The 26,336-nt window shown below is 45.0% G+C and overlaps 1 protein-coding gene across 7 annotated transcripts in view; it reads left to right on the top strand.

The window, feature by feature from the left end:
• KCNT1 (potassium sodium-activated channel subfamily T member 1) overlaps nucleotides 1-26,336 on the top strand; it is a 201,179-nt gene that overhangs the window by 101,793 nt on the left and 73,050 nt on the right. For 5 of the 7 annotated variants that reach the window (XM_048823209.2, XM_048823210.2, XM_048823208.2 and 2 more), the window contains one exon: nucleotides 20,463-20,542. In XM_048823209.2, coding sequence (XP_048679166.1) covers nucleotides 20,463-20,542 — 80 coding nt within the window. Of the gene's footprint in view, nucleotides 1-504; nucleotides 547-20,462; nucleotides 20,543-26,336 lie in introns of all 7 variants that reach the window. The other 2 variants (XM_048823214.2, XM_048823211.2) reach the window with 1 other exon arrangement.

The raw sequence follows: 26,336 nt of genomic DNA, 5'->3' as shown, positions 1-26,336 counted from the left end.
AATGTAAAATAAAAACAGATGCATTCAGGATCAATCCGGTGTGTAACCTGTGAGAAACACCAAAAAGTTATTCCCAACGGATGTGACGTATTAAAATAGTGCAGCAATATAATTTGCAAAAAATATAACATTTTATTTTTTTCATGCGTAGGAATATAGTATAGCTGGGCCTTTAAAAAAAAAAAAAAAGTAAACACCCCCCCACAAAAATCTCATTACATAATATTCTTTGATGCCTAACATCCAATACACAGTAAATAGTATATTGATCAGGATATTAAGAGACACATGGCCAAATTCTACCCCAGATAATTGCATACAGCTCCATTGATCTTGATAGCATATCTTTGAATTTGGCCCATTATAATGATTGGTTTTGTCTGTTTTATGTTAGTTTCCTTTAACAGGTCTTTACCCCTCAGCCCTGTCCATTCCCCCGGTAACCCTTATGGTATAATTGATGTTTGTCTCCTTTGTTATGATGCTTTTACTCTGTGTCTGTAGGCCACATGCAGAAGATTTCAGTATGGATTCCTCACTTTCACAGTAAGTTTGCAGCTGCATGAATTGCATGAGTTTCTTGGCCATGCAAGAGCTGTGTTTAAGAAACCCGGGGTTTTAGTCCCCTTTTCATGTGTGCCTTTCACTCCCCTTAATATTACTGGGGATTTGACGTGAACGTTGACTGGACACTAAGCCACCCAAAACGGGACTTCTCTCTGCCCTCAACTGCCAATGCTTTGTGTTCCCACACAACTGAACCTATGCCATTTCCAGGTTATGAAAATATACAAATAGAAAAGAAATGGATGATGTGGTTTTCCTTGTGACTCGTGGCTGCACATTCTTTGCTCAGTCAAGTGTTTATGGTAATAGCTACTGCACGCAGCGATGGTCAGTTTTAATTTTAACAGCTTGTAATGGATTATTCTGCTTTTAATAGAGTCTTTGAGCCTGACGACAATAGCTGCTGCACTCTCGTGACTGAATCTATGCAGGTATTCCATGTGAATGCACCAAACTTAAAGAGACACTGAATGTAATACTAGGGGCCAAATCCTGCTTAGTGCTGAAGACCAAGGATGAAACTTACCCATGGGCAAAAAGTCAGCACAAGGCTCATATATTGCTTAAGTCCTTTGCTGAGTATCCACAACTCACAATGAAGTCAAAATCAGGTCACAAGAATTCTATGTCACTTCTATGCCACTTTACTGGGCAAGGGTGGGACTGCTGATGTCTGTGGCTCTTTTGTTGGCATTCCTGTAATGAGATCCAGGAACACATCGGACATGCCTGTCTCCAAACTCACGTCTAGGCAACATTATTAATTGACAGCTCCACATTGTAAATTCCCTACTCCTTCCATTCCACATGGTACCGATTTCACAGTGTCATTTGTTTTTTGGTGAGAATGGTTCCTTTATAACTAACTGTTGCTACTGCGGTATCACATAGGAGCTAGCATCCTATTGTGCTTGGTGCAGTACACACAGAACAAAAAGATGGTCCCTGCCCCAAGAGCTTACAGTCTAAGTTTTTATCTTTATTATACAGAAGAAACACTTTAAGAGTAACAAGTTATATCCTCAACAAAGCCTAAATCCAAATCTATAGCTTTTCCTTTGCTCTACGAAACCAGGCATGAGTATATGGTCAGTTATCAGTGTCTGTAGTGGGTATTTCCAAAGGCACCCTGCAATATTAATTACGTCCAGACTTTTCAATGGTATTTACAAAAGGTGAAGCATTTCCCATGTCTCGGTCAAACTGGCATTCTAACATAGAAGCTATTTGCTATTAATGAAGCTTGCACATGCTCAAAAATATTCCAGTAAACTGTACAGGCGTTGATACCATGGTGGTGGGTGACCTTATAAAAACTTAGATAGATGGGCCATCAAGTTAGAGTCCAATGAGACCTTGAAGTGAGGTCTGTTCTGCCTTTCCAGGTGGAAATAACAGGTCCCCTCCTAAGGGTTTTTTCCAAGAAGAGTAACCCTGAATTCTGGCAAACATTCTTTTCCTTTACTAAAAAGTATGCAATGGCCAAAACTATGCGTGATGAATTCCTAAATGTATAACATCTTCATTGTTCTCAGCCAGTGCTCTGCCTATAACTGACTTATTACTTTGTAAATGCTTTGGAATACTGAGCACACGCGAGTCAATGTAGAACATCAAAATCTTCTGCTTAGTACCACTGGTTTACATTTATTTGATCATCTAATAGCCTTTGATCTCTTGGTTCACAGAAATTTACTCTTTCCTCTGAAGTACTGCAGAACTCCCGGGCGTTTGCCAAAACCCAATTATTCATCGTGCTAGATGGCTGGAGCCATCGTTGGATTTAGGAAAAAATCTAAAGGGAGTTAGCTGGGAAAATGAAAGGAAAGCTACTTTCACACTCTTCAGGCAGAGCTGCACCAAAGCTGTCAATTATGAGGCTCAGGAGATTTGGAGTTTAAAGGAGCAATTTCTGCTCCCTGAGCACCCCCTCCAAAAGTCTCTTCCTCCCTCCGCCCTCCCCCAAAAATCACTTAATAAAAGGCATTTTTATAGCATTATAGCTTTCTTTATAATAAGATTCTGCCCACAAGCAGCCTACAGATGCAACAAAACAATGAAGGCTAGTTTATTTAATCACGTTATGTTGTTTCTTTAAACTAACCGGATTTGATATTGGCCAATATACACGGATCTTTTTGCTTGTGCAGAAGGGGAGCAAATACCAATTGCAACCGATAAGTAGAGGGTGGCACTTCTGCAGACTATAGAATGTGTTTTTGCCAACCAATAGCCTAGGGGTGAAATCCTGGCTCTATTGAGGTCCATGGGCATTTTGCCAGGATTTCACCCTATAGAATTTTAGGATTATTTATTATTATGATGTTCATTCATCTGTTTTGTGGTGGTACGTAGGAGCCCCAGTCATAGAGCAGGATCCCACTGTGCTAGGTGCTGTACAAACACAGAATAAAAAGACTGTCCCAACTCCCAAAGAGTTTACAATCCAAGGAACATAAGGAATATGCACTAGTGAGGGAACTGAGCTCACCATGAAGAGCTGGATGCAGACCCACAGCCCAGTTAGGGGCTTTTGGTTAGGCCAGGGTTGGAACTGCAGAGTTTGCCTCTGTATCTGAGCTTCCTGAAAGGACAGGCTCTTTGGATTCAGCTTTTTGGATTCAGACTGACTCTAGTATAAATATAATAAGCACTCACTGTCTTTCGCTGCGTGATGCCTGGGAGCTAGCAATAGTACTTGTATGGTTGCCATTATTGGACTGTCTGAGCTCCTCACAACCTTTATTGTATTTCTCTTCACAAGGCCCTGTGGGCTCGGGCAGTGCTGTTAGCCCTATTGTACAGATAGGGAGATGAGGCCCAGAGAGATTATGGGTAACATTTTTCAAAAGCACCGGAATGATTTATGAGCCTCAGCCCTATTTTCAAAAGCAATGTAGGGATTCAAGAGCCAAATTCCCATTGATTTCCAGTAGGCTCGTAAATTGCCTGTGTCACTTTTTAAAACGGGGCTTAGGCTCAGAAGTGTGTTTGAAGATGTCACGCTCAGTGACTTGCCTCAGGTCGCATGTGGAGCAGAGAACTGAGCTCACCTCCTAGAACCCCAGGCTGGTACCCTCACCGGGGAACAGTCCCCTCCGAAAGCTCTCTTTTGAAGCCCCGCTTGTGGCATGTCTGTTACCATGTGGAGCTGTGTTCTTTGGGCTGAATGAGCTGATTTGGGCTTGGATACTTGCATCAGCCTTAAGTTTCCTTTTAGTTCAGTTTGCAGTGTGCGTGTGTGTCTGTTTAAATGCATCCCAGAGATTCAGTGGAGAGACTGCTGCAGTGAGAAATGTTATGGGCTCTTTATAAAAAGAAAAGGAGTACTTGTGGCACCTTAGAGACGAACCAATTTATTTGAGCATGAGCTTTATGTTATGGGCTCTTTATGGCACTCCTCTAGGAGTTGAGACGTTCAGACTGACGGGAAGGGCTTTGGTCTGGGAAATGTCCATCAGTGTATTTGCTGGGTGAAAAGGTTCATTGAGAGAGAGAATATAGCCAGGGATTCTGAGTTCCTCACAGACGCCATTCTCTGCAGGCTCACTGGTGAGCAGAGAAAACCCAGGCATCCCACCTGTTTCAATTATTTTTAAAATTGCAAAATGCAGCCACCGGCACTACGAAAAGAGGGATGTGAAGTGTCACGCTCTGGGGCTTCAGGGAGTGAAAAGTCTTGTGCACCAAGGACCTGATCTAGCAGAACAAAGTAGTCTGCAACAACTTGAACCACAGCAAGTTCATGGGCCTCCTGAGCTAGGCAGGACCCACACAGAGCTTAGGAGGCATGGAGTAATTTGTATGATCTCTCCCTGTGTGCCCCCAGGTCCCCCTGAATCTGCACTCTTTGGCTGCACAGCCAGCACGGGGGGGGGGGGAGAGGGGGGGGAAATGGGCAAGGGCAATGGATATAGGCCTGATCCGGCAAACCCTTCATCGTGGAAGTAGGCCCATGGATTTCATTACAGTGACTTCAATGGGGCTGTTTGTGTGAGTGAGGACTGCTCATGAGAATCTGCTTACAGGGTCAGGTCCTTGTATTTCTCCTTGATGGCTCCTATGGCCTTTAAGGGGGGCATAGTGAAGGCAGGTAAGGCAGCATTCTGCTGCCTCCAGATACCAAGGCTGAATGTATTCCTGACACAGGGGAGGGTGCGTGGGCTGCTGAATGGGGTGCAGGGCTGGGCTCAGGAGAGTTGGGTTCTATTCCCCACTTTGCCAGTGATGATGGTGAGCAAATCACTCCCCTCTCTGGGACTGTCTCCTCTCCCAACCCTTGAGTATTTAGATTTTAAACTCATTGGAACAGAGACTGTCTCTGGTTACAGAATTGTACAGCTCCAAGCACAATGGGACTCTCATCTTGGTTGGGTCCTCCAGGTGCTACTGTAATACACCTCATAAAAACGTATCCTATGTCCCACTGCTTCTGTCAGTTTGCCCTTTAAATTTTTTTTTCAGTGACACTTTATTTGAAGCTGTACCATAGCGAGTTGATGTAATTTCATTGAAGCACATAGCCTCCTTTATTTCAATAATTGTTCAATTACTGCTTATTTAAAGTGTGGGCAGTCTGCAACAGTGTTTTAAGCTTTGGCAAGCTCCCAGGTTTGAAGGCTTCTTTTTTTTTCTTTTAAGTCTTAAAATGTGGATTTGGAAAGGCTTGTTTAACAAAAGACTCTGAAGGTGGGATTGCGTGGGCTTGTGCGTCTGTCTGTCTTCCCCCTTACACTCCATTCCCTCTGGGTTAGTGTCTCTTGTTCTCAATTTCCCAGCTTGTCCTCCTCCAATCCTACATCTTGGCATAAGACTTGGCTTAGTTGGCTATGTCCCTGGCAATCCCCTTGTGGGTTCTGAACGTTTCAGCTTACGCCTTATACCTCTCCTCCTATCTCTGTACTGTCTTTCTCCCTTCCTGTTCTGCTATGGGATGGTATAATGAAACTGCCTACAATTGCACATAGCCGATCTGTGACGGCTAGCAGCCAATATCTCCAGTTCAGTGTCTTGGCGTGGTGCTTACATCCCAAAGATCACCGCTGTAGGTGACGCTCATTGGCATTTCCCGTGGCTGCCTCCACCAAAGCCAAATAATAAATAGGCATGGAGACTATCTTTTCACTTTGGAGAAGGTCAAGGCAAGCTTCTCTACAGAGTGTTAGTGATGGGACGGGACCTCCGGTGACAGGCTGCCAAGCTGGGGCCTTTCACAAACATAAACACGTGATATTTCTTGGAATGTTTTGTGTTTTCCCCTTTGAATTAGACTGCCAGTGCTAGGTGAACATACCTGCTCAGGTTGGAAGAATCCGATCCCAGCCGGAGTCTGAGATGCCTGAGGTTTCTGTCTTTCTTTGGCCCCCTGTTAGACTGGGATTATGAGGCCACTGCTTAGCAGTGACAGGATCAGCTATAACATACCAGCTGCTGTGTTAGAGTTAGAGCATACGGATGATGCTGGGCTTCATGGAGGGTTATACTGGCACTTGGTAGAGCCGCTGCTGTTGGAGATGGATGTGCCGGCCATGACCAGATCGCTCCCTAATGGAGCTCTGTGGGATTGAGCTGCCTCTCTTGGGAAATGACACTAGAATCATAGAATATCAGGGTTGGAAGGGACCTCAGGAGGTCATCTAGTCCAACCCCCTGCTCAAAGCAGGACCAATCCCCAACTAAATCATCGCAGCCAGGGCTTTGTCAAGCCTGACCTTAAAAATATCTAAGGAAGGAGATTCCACCACCTCCCTAGGTAACCTATTCTAGTGTTTCACCACCCTCCTAGTGAAAAAGTTTTTCCTAATATCCAACCTAAACCTCCCCCACTGCAACTTGAGACCATTACTCCTTGTTCTGTCATCAGCTACCACTGAGAACAGTCTAGATCCATCTTCTTTGGAACCCCCTTTCTGGTAGTTGAAAGCAGCTATCAAATCCCCCCTCATTCTTCTCTTCTGCAGACTAAACAATCCCAGTTCCCTCAGCCTCTCCTCATAAGTTATGTGTTCCAGTCCCCTAATCACTTTTGTTGCCCTCCACTGGACTCTTTCCAATTTTTCCACATCCTTCTTGTAGTGTGGGGCCCAAAACTGGACACAGTACTCCAGATGAGGCCTCACCAATGTCAAATAGAGGGGAATGATCACGTCCCTCTATCTGCTGGCAATGCTCCTACATATACATCCCAAAATGCCATTGGCCTTCTTGGCAACAAGGGCACACTGTTGACTCATACCCAGCTTCTCGTCCACTGTAACCCCTAGTTCCTTTTCTGCAGAACTGCTGCCGAGCCATTCGGTCCCTAGTCTGTAGCGGTGCATGGGATTCTTCCGTCCTAAGTGCAGGACTCTGCACTTGTCCTTGTTGAACCTCATCAGATTTCTTTTGGCCCAATCCTCTAATTTGTCTAGGGCCCTCTGTATCCTATCCCTACCCTCCAGCGTATCTTCCTCTCCTCCCAGTTTAGTGTCATCTGCAAACTTCCTGAGAGTGCAATCCACACCATCCTCCAGATCATTTATGAAGATATTGAACAAAATATCGGCCCCAGCACCGACCCTTGGGGCACTCCACTTGATACCAGCTGCCAGCTAGACATGGAGCCATTGATCTCTACCCGTTGAGCCCGACAATCTAGCCAACTTTCTATCCACCTTATAGTCCATTCATCCAGCCCATACTTCTTTAACTTGCTGGCAAGAATACTGTGGGAGACCATGTCAAAAGCTTTGCTAAAGTCAAGGAACAACACGTCCACTGCTTTCCCCTCATCCACAGAGCCAGTTATCTCGTTATAGAAGGCAATTAGATTAGTCAGGCATGACTTGCCCTTGGTGAATCCATGCTGACTGTTCCTTATCACTTTCCTCTCCTCTAAGTGCTTTAGAATTGATTCCTTGAGGACCTGCTCCATGATTTTTCCAGGGACTGAGGTGAGGCTGACTGGCCTGTAGTTCCCAGGATCCTCCTTCTTCCCTTTTTTAAAGATGGGCACTACATTAGCCTTTTTCCAGTCGTCCGGGACTTTCCCCGATCGCCATGAGTTTTCAAAGATAATGGCCAATGGCTCTGCAATCACATCCGCCTACTCCTTTAGCACTCTCGGATGCAGCGCATCCAGCCCCATGGACTTGTGCTCGTCCAGCTTTTCTAAATAGTCCCGAACCACTTCTTTCTCCACAGAGGGCTGGTCACCTCTTCCCCATGCTGTGCTGCCCAGTACAGTAGTCTGGGAGCTGACCTTGTTCGTGAAGGCAGAGGCAAAAAAAGCATTGAGTACATTAGCTTTTTCTACATCCTCTGTCACTAGGTTGCCTCCCTCATTCAGTAAGGGGCCCACACTTTCCTTGACTTTCTTCTTGTTGCTAACATACCTGAAGAAACCCTTCTTGTTACTCTTAACATCTCTTGCTAGCTGCAACTCCAGGTCACCTAGGTCTGACCCTCTTTCTGCTCCATCCTTGTTTCCACCTAAAACAACCTGGCTCTATCCATAAAATCGGCTTTTAGAAGACATAAATTCCAGGTTTTGCAGTATTTACATTTTAGAACTGCGTGATTGCTGCTTGGCTTTGACTAACAGTGACCCAAGTAACAGGGTTGCAAGCTGTTGCTTTGCAGCATGGTGTAGGTCAGGGGTTCTGAAACTGGAGGTCATCACCGCTCAGGGGGTCGTGAGGTTATTTCTTAGGGGGTCACGAGCTGTCAGCCTTCCCCCCCCCCGAACCCCGCTTTGCCTCCAGAATTTATAATAGTGTTAAATACATAAAAAGTGTTTTTAATTTATAAGGGGGGTTGCACTCAGAGGCTTGCTGTGTGAAAAGGGGTCACCAGTACAAAAGTTTAAGAACCACTGATGTAGGTAATATCAAGAAGCTCCCGTGCAGCTTCATGCTGGGTGGCACCATCTCATTTCAAACAAGCTCTCTGTTTTGGTCTGTAGTTGCAAACTCGAGGCTAGGCTTACATTATGTGTGCAACAAGTGCATTGCTAAGCCTCAGCGTATACAGCAAGCAACTCACCTACTGAATGCAAACAGCACAATTATTACAGCGAAAACAAACAAACCTAGTATATATCCAGGGAACAAACTTCAATCATGTGAAGAAACAAGAATAAAGCCATTTAAATAATGGTTAAGCTGCAGTGTACTGGGGCCCTCTTACACCGAGGGAATGGAGATCCTTTCATATGAAAGGAGACTGGAAGAGCTTGGCTTGTTTAGCCTAGCAAATCAAAGGATGAGAGCAGATACGATTGCTCTCTAGTCTCTATAAATACATGGAGGGAGGAAGAAAGGCTGGAGAGCAGGGGCGGGGGTGGCTCTTGAAGCTAAAGGGCAATGTTGGCACAAGAACAAATGAGGATAAACTGGCCATGAGTAAATTTAGACTGGAAATCAGAAGGTTTCTAACCATCAGAGATTGGGGTTCTGGAATAGGCTTTCAGTAGAAGTGGGGGCAAGAAACCTAACTGGTTTTAGGGTGGAGCTTGATAAGTTTCAGAATTGGGTGATATATCAGGATTGCCTGTGATAGCACAGGACTGGACTCAGTGCCACAGGAGAGCCCTTCCAGGCCTATGTCCCATGTTCCCACACACTCACAAAGGCTCATGTATCTCTGCTCCCCCTTTCTGGTTGGTTCACTAACCAACACAGTTCCCGGATTCACTGTGTTGCTAATATCAGAGGATGACAGTGGTAAGATAATGGGATGATTTGTTGCAGAAATGTTGTGTGAACTGCTAGTTGGTGGTGTGATTAAACAGCCATGTGCATATGAAAAAATGCTTGAACTAGAGAGAAGAAAATTTCAGTGTTTGCCAAATTGGGAGGGGGAAAAGAGTCTTTTAAGGTACAATAATGATTATTTGCATTTATTCCCTCTCACCTTCCAGTCAAGAACTGCAGAGAGCTTTACAAATGTTACAAAGCTTCACAATGCCCAGTGACAAAACTTCTCTGTAAAAGTGGGATAAAGTAACTTGCCCAAGGTAACACACAAAGTTGGTGGCAGAGCCAGATCTCCTGAGTTCCAGTCCTGTGTTTTACACTCAACACCTTCTTTCCTCCTCTGAGAGTATTATAAAAATTGAATTTTGAAAACATCATAAACTAGGGATTAAATGAACCCCATTGCAGCTCCACTGGTTTTCTAGGAATGAATTTCCCCCTGTCTTTTTAAAAAGCATCTGGATGGCAGCAGTATCCAAGGCGAGCTGGCATTATATTAACCCACTCTTTTGATTGGTCAGTAGTTTTTGGAGCCTTCTAGGTTTTCAAAACATCCCCAGCTGTCATTGCAGTAAGGGAATCTGAGGAGGGTTGTGCTGTGCAGATCTGCCAGTCAGTCGTGGCGCAGGGCCTGAGGTGGGACGAGTTTGTAAGCAGACTTTCCAGTCTGAAATATCCATGTAAGTCTCATGGAAATAAAAAATTCTGGATCTCATGTTTTTGCTGGAACAGTGCATCTTCTTTTTAACCCTCTCTTTCCCACCTCACCTGGGAGAGCTCTGCTTTGTAGCTTTATGTGCGGTGTCCTGCTATTGTTTGTGTTGCATATTAATTTGTGTTAACTTTTCAGCCCCATTTTTTCCTTAGGAAAGAGGGCTACATTTTTTTGTTTCACCTTCTCCCGAAATATCTAGGGATGATACCGTTATCATACAAGAGATCTGCAGAGATATGAAACTGCTTATTTTTCCTAGTTATCCAGACAGCTCCTTTTTAGTTCCTGAGATTGGAGCGGTGCTCATTTTTAGCTTGTTCTGTACTTGTTAGGATACGCAAATGTCTTTTGTTGGAAGCTCATCTTCTTGGAACAAATTGCCTGTGATCCTAGGTTAGTAAAGTACCAAAAAAAAACAAACAAACCCCCAAAAGAAACCACGCCTGTACTACGAAAATGAAGTTGTTCAGGCATTATGAAGTGCATAATGACAGTAATTACAGTACTTTCAAGCAATCGGCTTTTAACTAGGCTTGTTTTGATTATTATCAGAGTGGGTCAAAACAAGTCCAGCTAGGGTGGATCCAGGCTGGAAAGACTGGGGGAGATGCTGCAAGATTTCTCCCAGAAATAAAATCTCCATGGGTTCAGTTTCAAACTCTGCTTGGTCAGCAAGAGAAAGTGAGTATCCAGATCTTTAAATTCATCTACATCGAAAAGCCATTGCATGGGTGGTAAACACTGTGGGTTTGCGATGGCAGGGGGACTGTCTGTCTAGTTTGAGGTTCATTAGGAGGTCTGTGTTGTGGGGTGCTTGTCCACATGATGCCCAGCTCAAGTTGATGATGTCGGATCCTGATTTACGTAGGAATTAAATGTGTCATTTTTTAAAAAAAATCTGTCTACAAGCCTTCGATAAATAATCAGTAAAGATAGATAGGAGAGTCCAAGGACAAAATCCCATCCTGGTGTAAGTGAGCACAATGCCACTGTACCAATGGTGTCATGCCCCTGACCCCGGGACTGAATCACTGCTCCAAGGGTCTGGTGTTGTCATATAGTACCCTAATGTCCTCTCATTGCTTCCCAGTGCTTTTGTTGATCAGGTGAATCTTTCAAAGCGCTAGCCATGAGTTTTAAAAATGACTATAGTGATTTTGGGTGTCTAAGTTTTTTTTGCGAGGGGAGGGGGGAGTTGGTGCAAAGTCCTATGGGTAGCTCAGGGCAAGAAGGAGGCTTTTTTAACCTGAAGAACACAGCTGCCCTGTTGTCTTCAAATCGCTGAGTGACAGTTCGAGGAGACTGGTTTGGTGGGGGTATTTTACTGATGATGGTGCCTACTCTCTTTGCTTAGTGCTCTAAGCAGCCATTGCCGGATGGGAGGCTCTAAGCAGCCATTGCCGGATGCCGGCTGTGGTTCGTACAGGAGCAGTGGCCCATGTTTGCCTTCCTGATGCTGCTAGCTGCGGGCTGCAGGAGTTGCCCTGCCTGGGGTAAATGTCAGCCCCTTGCAGGTACTTACCCCAGCCAGCCCGGGGTAGAGGAGGGTGCCCAGCACCTTCTGCACCTCAGTCCCCTTTACCAGACCTCAAGGTGGGTGCCCAGAGAGGGAGGCACCTGCAATAGCTGGTCCCTTTCACTCAGCTCTCTCTTTAACTGGGCCCGAGGGCGTCTGCTGAAAGGAGGGGGCAGAGCCTGAGGGGAAAGGCAGCCTAGCAGCTCCTGTTATTTATGGTGACTTACACTGAGCTACCCACAGGACTTTGCACCTTTTCCCTTTTAAAGCTCTCGCCTTGTGCAGTGGCAGCCCATTCGTTTGAGTTGGGCACTTAACGTAACTGCTAGATGGTAACCTGCCGGCTTGCAGCTGCAGGAGGTGACCTGCAGCTTCCTACCTGAACGGGTAGCACCAGACAGCGCAGGCATCCATGTGTGCATTAGCCTGAAAGCACCAGGTGATTTAACAGCGGGGCCTGGTTTTTTCACCCTGAGTATAACGTGTTGCTTTATTTGCCATGCTAACTCACCTTCAGGAAGATTGCCCCCGGTTCCCTCTGAATGCATCAATAATACACCCACCACCTGGCAAATCCTGTCCGTGGAAGGGGCGTGATGACTTGGAGCAAAACGTTCCTCCTTGCTGCATCTTGGGCTTTGCCTTCTTTCTTTCTGAAAGACGGCTCGATCATTTTTCTCAGCCAGAGGCGGCAGTAATGGGAACCTCCCCACCCCATGACATTCTGCCCTGAACTGTATTTGCAGCAGAGGTGGGTTTATATCTCTGCTTTCCCCGCCCACCAAAATAAATCCTTTCTGAACAATCCCCTGTGTGCAAATGACTCCTTGAACAAAGAAGCTGCCTGAGAGCCTCGATCAGGCCCTCCGGCTAACAGCTGATGTGCTTGAAAATGCCTGCTGAATGTGGAGCACAAACAGTGCCTGGCGGTATTTGTGTCTCCGAATTGTGCGAACCCCACTATTGCATTATTCCAAATCAGGACATACCTGGCTCTGGGTCAGACTGAGCTCGATGCCTTTGCTGGGGCTGCTGCCCTTGGCATGCTTGAGTGTGTGTAGAGTACCCATGTGAGGATTTGCCCCCTGGTTCAGGGAGGAGGGGATCATTTGCCCAAGAGGCAGACCTTTGCCTTTGCAAGGGATTTAAGTGAAGTCAAGCAGAGGTGACACCTCTCATTTATTTACCCACCTGAATGCTTACTAAACAGACTCGTCAACTTTGTGCTGAATGTCGCAAGAAGGAGCGAGTCGCAGTTTGTGCACCTGTGGACCTCTGGGAGTCTGTTTTCACTGTTTCCTCCTCTATTCTCCATCTCCCTCCCAGCAGGTTTATACCTTCAGGGAGTTGAGGTCCTGCTGCCCGTGATGCTCGAGCATTTATGGGGGAGCACCTGCTAATCCACCCATCCCTGGTTGCAGAGTGTGAGGGAGTGCAGACATTTGGGATGGGTTTTAACTCCATTTCCCCTCCAAGGACTGTGTGGGGTCCCTTCACCTCATCCCTGTCATTTCCCTTATATATTTGAACACACTCAGTACTGCCTGATCCCAGAGCCCAGGTTGTGTGCTTTGCTGGGATGGCCTTCTCCTCCTCTTGCCCAGCAAGGTTGGGGTGCTGGCAACTCCTCCCCTCTCCCATAATTATGTCAATAACTTTCTGATGATTACCCCACTTCTAAATTCTCTGCTTCTGGTACAGTCATGAAAGGGGGAGGGAAGGGTCCGGTGAGAATTCTAAACAACTCAGCTGTTGAATGATACAGTTTAATTATTCTATTTATTTAAGAATGGAGAGGCACTCAAACTGCCAGTGGTAATTTCCCAGGGCACTTGGGGTTTTGGTTCAGGAACTTAGGAGCATTACAGAGCCAGCTATGAAATTTGGTTCCAGACCCAAAGAATGAGAGTGTGTAGACCCTGAGATTTTGTCTTTCTGTCTGTCTTTCTTTTGTCTTGTTGAAAGAAAGAAAGAAAGAAAGAAAGAACAGTCCCTGCTGCAGAGATCTTGCCGTTTTAGCTCGCCTTAAGAGCATTTCTTTGTATGGTTGCAGTTTATAACTGATGAATACATACAGTCATTTGTCACATAGAGAAATATCTTCTATAATCATTCAGTGCTTTCATCTATCAGTGTTTATATTCATAATTTTTAAGTGACTAGTACTGCCATAGATCAGCTCGCCATCTGTCTGAAACCTAAGAGTGACGTTGCTGCTGGTTTCTTCATAACGAACGCAAATGTTTCTGTAAGACAGGCCATGTTTTTGGAAAGCATCTCTTTTGTACAGATGTGTTTAATTCTCTGCAGCTCTGATGAATTAGCATATATTGATCAGTGCCCTAGCTGGAGACCAGACGCTTGCCGTGTTCTGTGACAAGTTTTAACAAAGACAGAGAGCAGTGAGCTCATGCGTGCCATGTAGTGAGTAGTTCCAGCCATCTGATTTATTTGTAAAAAATGTGCCCTGACACAGATAAATTGTTTTGTGAGTCTAACTTTGGAAATAATTCATCTTAACACGCCTGAGCTTTCTTACGAAGCTTCTCATTTATTTCTGCTTGGAACTGACACATCATTTCGACTGTGCCGATGTAAATACTTTCAGAAATTTTGCTGATATTTTTTCCTGGCAGTTTTTCTGTGTGCATGTTGTTTAGCAGCATATGGTTCTCGGAGTTCTGCTATATTCATCATCTCAAAAAACCCATTACATCGGGAGCGATGTCACATTTTTCAGAATTGTATTGCACCATCTGAGCATTGCAGGCTGTTGGTCTGTTCCCTGTCTCCATTTCTAACATGTGAGCAACTGACAAACAGGCAAAATGGGTTTTAGGACGACAAAGTTGCTGGCAGGTAGCTTCTATTATTCCAGCTGTGTTCAATTCAGATCCTTCTTTCCATTATAAAACTACAAACTGCCTGGAGTTTCCAAGAATTCTGTTTTCTTTCTAAACTCCAGCTTCTCAGCTTTGATTGTGGAGGATGAGCGGTGCATGGTGCTTGTAGTCATGGCTAGCCCTGTACGTTTCTCCTCCTGCCTTCTTTCGGGGCATTAATATTTTGGGCCTGCTGTACACTGGGAGAAGCTCCATGGGCTTACAGCACGGGCGCATTTGGCTCTTTGTGTGTCTTATAGATTTCCTTGCTTAATGCTGTAAATTTTCCAGCCCTTACTCCTGATGAGGTATAAATGTCTGTTCAAATCTCTTTCCACAAGTTGCTCATTCCACCCAAAGCTGAGAGCTGCAAACTGTCTTAGTAAGCACGTCCCGCCTTGCAGCATGAGCAGCGTGAATGCCAGATCTCCCAACTGCGGTCTGTTTGTTATCACCTGTGCTATGGAGTCCATCTTTCAGTAATATACTGCCAGTGAAACGGCATATTGCGCAGTCTCTCTGCCAGCATCACTGTAGTCACAAGTGTATGTACAGGCAAGCTAGCAGGGTGTTTCTTCTGTAATTAGCTCAGTCAGGAAAACAGCATCTGCTCTCTTGTAAGGTCCTTGGTTTCTTCCCCCCAGTTTCCACCTGCTTTGGCTGAGGGACACAGAGAGGTGAAGTGATTTGCCCAATGACTTGGTGTCTGAGGCTGAATGTAGCTTGATGACCCAGAAGCCTCCGGCTTTGCCTTAAATGCAGTCTTTTCAGCAGTAGCTTTGGGGATGTGGCAGGATTAGCAGCAGTGTGCTTTGGTCTAACTTGAGGGCTGATGTCTTTAACTCCCTCCGGGCCTGACTTACCACTGTGTTATGTAGTTCTACGTGGCATAACCCAATCACTGCCAAAGAACTGCTGTCCTAGACCAGACCAGCAGTCCATTCGGGCCTCCGGTCTGTGCTAGTGGCCAGTCCCAAATCATTCACAGGAAGGTGTGAAGTGATCATGCATAACATTCCTGAGAGGAAAGGAAGTTTCTTCCTGGCCCCAGGAAGTTAGTCGGCTTGTGGCCTGAAGTTTGTAAGGTTTTTTCTATCCCTTCCACATTTTCATCCTGGCTACTGTAACTGGGGATGATGATCTTACCATTCATAAAGTTATATTTATACATGAATTGAACAGTCCTAAATTCACCAACAATAGTTTTAACTTAGTAAGAGAGTTTACCAGAAAACAGCTCAGAGGAGCTGATCTCTCATTCACTCCAAAGGTGACCTTTGCTTCCTGTACGTCTCATGACTTCCCAGCAGAAGGGTTGGGGACAGTAACATCAAAATGTCAGCGCTTCTTGGTAGACCCCCCTGGCTGGACAGGGATTCTGAAACCATGACCAGGTTTTCTAAAAAAACCCTCTTGCTCTCCATGCCTCAGCAGCTCGGCATTCTTGCCTAGTAAGTATTTATTTAGCTGTCCCTGCTGTTAAAGCTGATAGCCCAGCTTCCTTTTAAATAATCTTCCTGTCCAGGCTGTGCCAGGCCTTGAATTTTTGGCGAGACCTAACCCCATATGTGCAGGCAGTTACATAGGTGCAAAGGAATGGGATAGTGGAGGATGGCATGACAACCGCAGCTCTCCACTTTCATGCCCGGGTCATTTCATTTCAGTCCCCAATCATATTTCAACTATTTCTGGTAATTTATTGTTGTTTTAAATAATAATAATAATAATAATAAGAAGAATAGCAGTTATTCTAAAGACAGCATGCAGTGAAGCACAGAGATTGCTAATTCACTGCACTTGGCTGCTTTGCTAGGTTTAATAGTAACTAATGGGCTCCTTCTTGCTTATAATATAAAACACAGAGCCATTGCTAATTTACAGAAAAATCCTTTATGCTCTGATTAGCAGATCTAACTGTAATTTACAACCTGGGAAGCTGCAGTAATGCCAAAGAGAGGTGCTTCAAGAGTGTCTGTAAAGGCCTCTAGATACTTTTACGGCAGTCGAACTCTGCTTCCCCCACAGCCTTGGGCATCTTAGAACAAGTCTAGGGTTTCAGTTCCCTCACTTTTGCAGATGAAAATGGAAATAGTTGCAGTTGTCATGCAGGTATTGCAAGGGAGGGGACTGGTTTTGGTTGCACATCCTGGATAACAGAGCAATGGATTCCCAGATCTGCACCCTCAGGTTGGTTCTTAGGCTTGTGACTCTGACTTCTGCCAGCCTGTCTCAGTTTTAGCACCAGCATCCAGGCGTGAGATTTGCACTTCATATTAAAATCACCTCCCTTTTCCCCATTGTGCCATTTATTCATGTGACTATAAGGTCAGCCACAAACAATGGCTGAAGTACAGGGCATTCGCTGAGTTGCCTTCTTGATCTTTAGGCAGAGGATCCAGGATAAAATTCAGACCTTGCTTGAGCCTTGGCTTTGGGTTGGACTTTGGCCTTATAAATTCTGAAATAACACATGTAACTGACGGGAAACCTTCCTTCCCACGGCTTCTGGGTGCTTAGGTATTGACCTGCCTGACTTTGACCTCTGAGTTTGATGCACTTGTGCTTCCATCTCCCTTCGTCATGAGGCAGAACAATCTGCTGAGTTCTCCTCTCCGTACAACTTAGAAACGGGATGTTGAGCCAGGCCCGAGTGAGCTCGGGTGGACCGGGACTGTCCAAGTGAGAAAGAAGCAAGTCTATAGGTGGGGACAGGAGATAGGATTTGGAGGAAGTATCTGTCGGGGGTAGTAGAGGAGAAGAAGGTGGCCTGAGAGGTTTTGTGGGTAGAATAGTAGCTGTTGTGGTGAATCTGGGCCTTATTTAATGTTAATCGCTTCTCCTTCCCCTCAGGGCCTTTGAGCACCATCTGTAGCCTTAAGCCTGATGAAGGTCCCCCGGAGACTCCCTGCCTGTCAGGCGTTGTTATTCCTTTGATACAATAAACCATCAACATACCCAAATGTCAAGTAAAATTCAGAGGCAATTGGCAGCAATTGGAGGTTTGGCTGGAATGGTCAAATCAGGTATCTTAGCAACAGAGGTAATTTGTCGTCTTGTAGACTTGGTTTGTTTTTTAACAGCTTCAGTCCTGCTGAACATAGCTGCTACAAGGGGCAAGCCCTGCCTTTCAACATACGAGGACGTTCCTTTGAATCTCTGACGCCTCATGACCACTCTCATTCTGTTGCAACAGTGACAGCGTTAAAGACCCCCTGAATCTTTTCAGCTTTGAGTGTACAGGAGCAAACTCAGAATGCAGAGCAAGGCTGGGTGGTTAGGAGAGATGAGGTATGAGTTGGGGAGGTTGTAATGGAATTGAAGCTATTTGGAGAAGATTTGAATATTGTAAATCTTGCAATAAAGTGAAAACGAAACAAACCAAGCCCCATCTAGTTTTACCTGGGTGAAAGTCACGATGCAAAACCAGGCACCACCCTCTACCTGAAATAGAAAGACATTCATATTTTATATGTAGTACTTTGGAAGTCAGTGATGTGTGAAGCAACAGTGCTCCAAATTTTTGGCTTGAATTTCTTGTAGACTGAGTCCCTGGAAGCCCTTCAGATCTTGGATGGCTATTTGCACTGCACTCACTCAATTCCTAAAATCCTTTCCCAGCTTGTACTGGGCTCAGTGTAAAACCTGGGAGAAATTCTCAAGGGAAGCAGGTTTCAGAGTGGCAGCCGTGTTAGTCTGTATCCGCAAAAAGAAAAGGAGGACTTGTGGCACCTTAGAGACTAACCAATTTATAAGAGCATAAGCTTTCGTGAGCTACAGCTTCCTTCATCAGATAACTCATAAAAGCTTATGCTCTAATAAATTGGTTAGTCTCTAAGGTGCCACAAGTCCTCCTTTTCTTTTTTCAAGGAAAGCAGTGTTTCTTTGGTTGCTCCAAAGTTCTGGTCAGGAATTTGGAAGGATTATTCCTGGAACATTACACAGAAAACAAGTCATTGGTGGCCTTTAACAAGATTAGATCCGCTATCAACATGCCGTGTTAAAATATGGCATACAGTGAGTTGAAGCAAGAACCTCCTAATGGACTGAATAGTAGATAAAATAACTGACTACATGATGAACAAGCAACAATATAATAACACTGAATCCAGCCAGTCTCATTGAAGATTTACATACCGTTCTTGGGCAGAGCAGTCTCATCAGACTAAACATTAATTATGTTTCCATAATGAAGTTAACATGTAGCTAATAATGCTGACAATGGCCAGCAAAGAAGGCAGCTGTTCTACTTAGTTTGGGTAACAGTGCAATTTTCTGGTTAAACTATAAAATATTTTCACCTGGGAGCCCTAAAGGAACATGGGCAAGTACCTTTTAAAAACAGTTTTTAGTTCTCTGGTGGGTATCCTCTTAGGAACTTGAAAATGGCACGTGTTTTTCTTTTCGAAAACAAGACATGGATGTATTGTTACCTGAACCTGCAGTCCTCACATAGGCAAATCCTCCAGCGAAATCCACGGGGTTGGGTCTGTAGATCCTCTCTCACATTCCTCTCACCCACTGATGCTGCAGCAGCTCCCGTTGTGGTTGAACTGCCTTCGCAGGGAGATTTATTGTGCTGTATTTCAGAGGGCTTCAGCTAGCGGGAAGGGCTTGGTCAAGAGGAAGGCACTTGTAGTTTGCTCCAGAGCAGATAGAGGTAATGGTAGGGTGTGGCAGGAATGGGGACCGCCTCCTCTGAGTGGGGTGATCTATCCTTTGCCCAAGAAGTTAACAGTTATGGGGAACTTTTGGATTCCCAGGTGACTTTGGTTGACAAATGCATCCATTTTTGTTTCATTTGCCAGTTGTCAGGCAACCACGGCCATTTCTCTGTGCTGTGGCCCTTGCCATGTGTGACATGGTGCTGGGTCTCTAACGGGTTGCCAAGGAGTGAGGTGTTATCGGTCGCTCCCTTTGCCCAGGTGCTGTAGGAAAGGGCTGTGAGCGCAAATGGCTGTCGGAGGGCAGAGAATGCCTTTGGGGAAGTCAGGGTCCACGCTGCAGCAGGGAGGTCTTTCCTAACTCTCTGGTTACGTTAAAACTTGATCCATTATCAACACTAAGGGCCAGATCTTCAGCTGCTGCGTATCGTCATGACTACACGGATCTGTGCCCGCTGAGGAGGAGATCTCACCAATTAGGGATCCTTCCCCTGTATGGCCCATGGAGTGCTTCCACCTCAGCTAGCCATGTCTTTGCGACTGCCAGACTAGGCCACTGCAGTGTGGCCTCCGGGAGGCTCCCCTTGATCACGTGGCCGCTGGAAGTGAGTGCAGAACATGTCTGCCCACTTGCTGTGAAGTGATGGCCATAAGGAGCCGGTCACACCAATTTTCTGAATGCAGCAGCTTGTAGGTACCACGCTCGGTATTAACATGGATCTTCCCGGTTTGATCCTGACTTGCTGAGGAACTTTCTTCCTGTGTGCTTAGAGGAGCTAGAATCTGTTGTCCTGCGGGACATGATGGAGCGGCTTGTACCCACATGGGGTGATTGGGTTAACCACACAGCTTGTTTAAGAGGCCGTAGTCTGTCTTACAGGTTAATGCGTTGCTATGGCTTTTTAAAGTATGTGTATGCAGGTAATTATCATGGCTGCATTTTGTCACCGCAAGGTCTCATTTCCAGTAGCTGATCAGAGCAGGAGGGCCATCTGCAGCTTCCCCATCCTGGAGCCAGAATAGTTCAGCATAGCCCCAGGCCAGACCTTGCAACACCCTGGCACATCTTCTATTTTTCGGCTGTAAATGTTTGCGTAGGAGTTTTGGCTGCTTTCCAGACCCTTTGTGCTTTAGGAGCAGCATAAATTGAGCAGAATCGGGCTTGGGATCGGGCCCCAGAGTAACATCTGGTTACTGCTCTGTGCAGCATTCTAATGGTTTCTTATTTAAATCTTGTTCACAGGATGGATTGTTGGAAAAGGTGGGTGAGAAATATAGAAACAGCACCTGGTGGTATGGGACGTATTTAGAGGTGGGAAGATTTTGAGATGAAACCTTTACTAACGACAGCCCCAGTTAATTCAGTTCTTTCCTTTCTGCTCACAGGGTACAGGTTGAGTTCTATGTAAATGAAAACACCTTTAAAGAACGTCTCAAGCTGTTCTTCATCAAAAACCAAAGATCAAGTAAGTGTTTGTTTGTACCAAGACACTCCATGACAGTTTTATTTTCCGGGTAATTACAATAATAACCAGGTTATCTGAAATGAAAGGAATGAGCGGGGGGGGAAAGAAAAATCTAACTGGCTACAAAATAGAAAGAGAGAGAGATTCTCTCTCTCTCTCAGGTCTATTAGCCACAGCAAATCTGTTTGAGCAATATTTGTATGGAGATGATGGATTACAATGTGTAGGATAATACATTTTTTTGCATACTTATTAACTTGAGCAATAAATTGCTGCTCACATTGACCAGTCTCCATCAGTCCTAGGATGGAAAGCAAGTGCCATCTAGTGGTTGCAACATTTCAGCACCGTACCCTTGGCACTGCTGCCTCAAGGGTTCTTCTGTACCCTGATGTCGATTTTTCAGAGTGCCGGTTCCCAGCACTGAGGACTATCTTTTTGCGTGTTAGCCTTAGACGTAGCTGGGTTAACGAGTTTCTTCTGTGAAAGCAGACTGGTGTGGGAGTGGGTTTCCTTTCTTGAGAAGAACATGATTCCACAGGGAGGGCAGGAAAGCAGCACCTTATATTTCTATTGTCTGCATCACCGGCATTTATAGAGTGTTCACTACTATGGCACCTAGCTGCATTTTACAGGGGTGATGCTCAGCGCCTCTAGATTTACAAGCGAAATGACTACCCCTGTAGTATGCTGTATTGTTGTAGCCATGTCGGTTCCAGAATATTAGGGGCAAGGTGGGTGAGGAATTATCTTTTACTGGACCAACTTCTGTTGTTGAGAGAGAGAGAGAGATGTTTTCGAGTTACACAGCTTTCAAGCTCTTCCTCTTCCTATTATCTGATCAGAACAACCCCCCAGCCTCTCCAAGCTCATCATCAGAGTGAGCTCCCCACAGACCAGGACACCAATTCAGAATGGCACCAGACCCTGCCAGAACAACAGATGCAAAACCTGCAGATGTATCCCCACTGCTACAATGAGCAACATCCCCCATAACGCACCTTTCAAGATCCATGGGTCCCACACATGCCTATCACAACATATGGCATACCTCATCCAATGCACTAAACAAACGCCCCAAGGACAGCTATGTGAGTGAAACCAGACAATCACTGTGCTCCTGAATGAACTCTCAGAGGAAAATGATAAAAGACAAAACCACCCTATCACCTGTGGGTGAACACTTTTCACAAAGCGATCGCTCTCTATCTGACCTATCAGTCATCCTCAAAGGAAACCTGCACAACACTTTCAAAATCCAAGCCTGAGAGCTTAAATTCATAACTCTGTTAGACCATAAAAATCGTGGTCTTAAAGACACTGGATTTATGGCTTATTACAACAATGTGTAACCCACTAACTCCCCCCCCCCCCCCCGTCATTTGTCCTATGACTACAGGGGTGTTAATGGTGCAGTTCACCTTGAATGGTCCCTTAGTTTAGCATAAGTAACTAGCAGATATTCTGTCTGTTCAATCTTGTATTTAGCTGTGACACTCTTAAGTACCTTTCCCAGACCTGAGGAAGAGCTCGGTGTAGCTTGAAAGCTTGTCTACCCCAGAAGTAGTGAGCCACTAAATTCTATGATGCCCACAGCTTAGAGGGAGACCCAAGACTAAGGCATTTGTTACTGGGATATCAGATTTGGCAGCTTAGAAAGGCTGGACAGAGCAGGGCAAGTTCCAGTGAGAGGGAATATTGCAGGTGGGGGGCAGTGGTGCAGGACAAGATGTAAAGCGGTTTTATTCTCTGCATTGCTTCTCACCCTGATCGTATACCCGATCAGCATGCAGGGCAGTGCAACATCTGATGGTTGTGCCATCAAGGTGGCGCAGTGATGTGTACAATGGGAGCAATCTTCTGATTGGGGTGAAACATACATGTACGTGTGACTCAAGGGGCACGCGCATGCAGTGAAGCTGGAATCTGGTTTAATGTCAGCAGGCACAATATTCACGGAAGCTGGTACATAAGTTCCTTGGCACTGTCTCGTAGATGGCTATACCCCTCCCAGTCACCGTTCCCTCTAAGCTGTGCGCGAGTGCGCGCGCACAGAGATCCTAAACCCCGCGCACACGGCGAAACACCGCGCACTCAAAAAATGAAATACTACATCGGAGCCAGGCCGAAATATCATTTACGGGCGACTTTTGACATTGTTGCCCACCATCTATCAACACAGCCAGATTCTACTAGCTGGCAAGGGGAGGAAAGGGAAAGGAAGTTAAATTTCCTTTTTCTAAGTATTTAAAAATTACATTTATAAAATAACATGGTGTAAAACTATTGTCACAAATTGCAAATTAAAACTTTTTAAATGTATAAGCATTTTAACTCGCTTGGGTGCATTTGCCTCATGGCGCACAAATTTGAACTCTGCTTCAAAAATTTGCACATAAGAAATATTTTGCGTACACGTCCTGTCAAAAATTAGAGGGAACATTGCTCCCAGTGTCAGCCACGGGTCAGCCATCTGTCTGTTTACTATTTGTAATTAACTGGTTACTCCAGGTGTTTAGGATAACCACGTCTGTCTCATTCTTATTAAAGCTGAGGACTTCATGTCAGTCAGAGGCAGCAGAATGGGAAACTAATTGATAATTACAGATTTATTTGGGCATAAGCGTTCGTGGGTAAAAAACCTACTTCTTCGGATGCATGGAGTGAAAATTACAGATTTTCTGTAATTTTCACTCCATGCATCTGAAGAAGTGGGTTTTTTACCCACGAAAGCTTATGCCCAAATAAATCTTAGTCTTTAAGGTACCACCAGACTCCTCATTGTTTTTGTGGATACAGACTAATATGGCTACCCCCTGATAATTAATAATTAGTTACTGTGAGTAATGACCACTCGTAGATATAATATAACAGAGATGAAGAGGGTGATGTGGGCAGCCAGATGTGCAAGAACCTCAATATTACATCACTTAATATTCACTCATGATGATAACCACAAATCAATATTCTGTATATATGATACAGCCAGGTTACAGTACTCTGAAATGCATTTGCTGAGTGGATCTTTGACAAACTAATTATGAACTTGTAATAAATTTGCATCCTTTAAAGCTATTATGGGGCTCTCGTTTCTCCTTGCTGTGTACGCCTACAAGTTATTATCCAGTTCAGGGCTCCTGTGTCTTTCCGTGTCTTTTCTTTAGGGATTCCCAGGTTAATAGGAAGTGATTTGCCACATATTTCCCACCCTCCCTTTAAGCTATACATTCTTGTACAAGTGAAAGAGCAGTACATGGGACATCTCTGATTCCCGGTTTAACATCGTGGGTGTGTTGTCTTAAATGCCATGTTACAAAGAGAAGCTCTGCAAATGTTAGGTTGTCTCGATGAGGTTCTATTCTGTGTGGGTGAAATTCACCCCTGTGCGGAGAGGACAGCACAAGGTAGGTGCACTAATTAAATCCTATTTAAACCCTCAGAATAGTGTTTAAGTGGGCAGGTCACGCCCACCTACCTGAACTAACTTTAATGTGGCTAGGGCAGGTACTGGAAGAGTGAAGCTGTAACAGCGTGAGATGCAGCGCGGGCAACCCTACAAGTCATTACCCAGAGTTTGGGTAGGTTTGTACAGGCCAGGCTGCTGCAGCTTCACTGCTCTGGTGTCCGAGTTAGCTAGTTTAAAGCTAGCTCAGGTATGTCTGCTTGAGCTGCCATGACACCCAGTGATGGCTGTCTAGACATACCCTCACGAGAGTCATGTGCCCTCTTTTACCCTTTATTAAACTTGGCACAAACATTAATGAATGTGCCCTGGACACTTCCATCAAAACAGAAGAGCTATTATGTCTGCTGCTTACCAATCACCAGTGAGACCTCAGAAAGTGTCCCAGATGGGATTGTGAGTCACAAAAATAGAATAATTGATTGCTCCCGGGAAGTTCTGGCAATGGACGACTTCTTGTGGGATGAGAATGAACTGACCTGCTGTAAATCATTATACAATATAGCATGAAGCTGGATTTATTTTTGTTAAAAATAGTGGCATGTTTATAGGGCTGGGGCTCCCTGATTGAACTTCCAACAGTGTTGGAACTCTACGTGAGCTCCAGCTCCGGAATTTTATTGTCTAGGGACAGGAACCTCCAGGCTGCTGCTGCTCCCTCCCTTCTAAACATTTCAGGCCATGGATTCCTCTCGTCTGTCTCAGAAATATCACCTATTTTCTTTGACTCCCCAGATTAATTCCACTCGAAGAATCAGGCTTTTATTTTCTGGCTGAGGGAAGGCATTAGCTGCCCGCAGGGAATCTCTAGGAGCTAATTTTATAATTTCACACTTTCTTTTGTTCTCTGTGGGTCATATACTTGTTAAATAGCTGGTGTGTAGCATGAGAGCGGGTGCCCAGGAGAGGAGGGTTTTAATGGAAATGTGCTGAATTTCTCACTGGTAATTTGAGTAATAGCCTGCTAAACTGGCTGTGAAGAGGAGGGAGTTGATAAAGTGGCAATTTGAATGTTCTGTTCCTCCTCCTACAAACCACTGAGCCATGTGATGAGCAAAGACTGGACCCTAGCTTGGTTGTATGAGTCTTATTAAATGGATGCTAGCTGATTCTGGGGATAAAAACCTCAACAGCCCACATCCCTTTCTTCCATACTGGGGGGAGGGGGTTTGCAAAGAGCCAACTCTTTTTGTTTGTTTGTTTATGTTGGCCTTCTGGTTATTTGAAGCTGTGTAGGATGTGGAGTGCACCCTACAAGCCTCGAGCAAAGTCCGTACAGCATTCCTGATCTCCTGCAAACTCTACTAATAGCCAGAAAAGCAATCATCACCCATCCTACCACGCATGCTATAATAAGGAGCATAAATGACTGTGTTCGTTCATTCTCATGCTTAAAGGATAATAGGTGTTTAAATACAATTGAAACAGATGTTCCAAGGATGCAGTAACATTAACGGGACCTCTGCTGCGGTGTTCTTGCTCTCCCCATTATGGGCACCGTGTTTTCTAAAGATTTTGGGCCAAATGATATCCAGTGGCCCCTAATTGTGTGTCCATCACCAATTCCTGGCACAATCAACTGTGGTTGCAAACAGAACGTAGGAGTCTATTCAGACATCTAGGGCCAGAATGTGGGACTATACCATTGACACAGGCAGAAGATCCAGGCCATTACAGGAAGGATGGTCCAGTGGTTAGAAGCTAGCTTGGGACTCAGTAGGCATGGGTTCAGTTCCCTACTCTGTGAGGTGGAGATCCTCAAAGGTATCAAGGTGTCTTACTCCCATTGAAATAAATTGGAGTTAGGTGCCTAAATACCTTTGTGAATCTGGACCCTAGTCTCTCTGAGCATGTTCCCCACTCGTAGTATGGGCATAATAACGATTTCCTGCCTCTCAGAGGAGTTGTGGGGATAAATACAGAAACCAATTAAGATTCTGGCGTGGTAAAGAAACTGTGGTAATGGGGGCCATATAAGTTCCTTAGCTAGATACGTTGCTATCATTTGCAGTTGATTGTGGTTGTGAAATTAGATGCCTGGTTGAATTCAGCTTTTTAAAAAATGTCCCATAATAATGATTTCCCATTGCACCCAGTGAAAATTCCCCCGTCTCGCATGTGGAACTCCTGGCAGAACGGGGCCAAAGTTACACGTCAGAAGAGATTTTATAGTCACCAAGGAGTCAGGATATTCTTTTTCAAAAATGAATGCTGAAAGGGAAAGGCTGTAAAATTCAGATCAGCTCAAAGCGAAATCCTTTTTCACTTGTTACACAATCAGCCTGTGGAACACACTGCCACAAGGTATAACTGAGGACAAGAGCTAAGCGT

This window comes from Caretta caretta, chromosome 16 (genome assembly GCF_965140235.1).
Source record: "Caretta caretta isolate rCarCar2 chromosome 16, rCarCar1.hap1, whole genome shotgun sequence".
In the NCBI taxonomy this organism is placed as follows: Eukaryota; Metazoa; Chordata; order Testudines; family Cheloniidae; genus Caretta; species Caretta caretta.
This window is presented reverse-complemented; position numbering and strand designations above follow the sequence as displayed.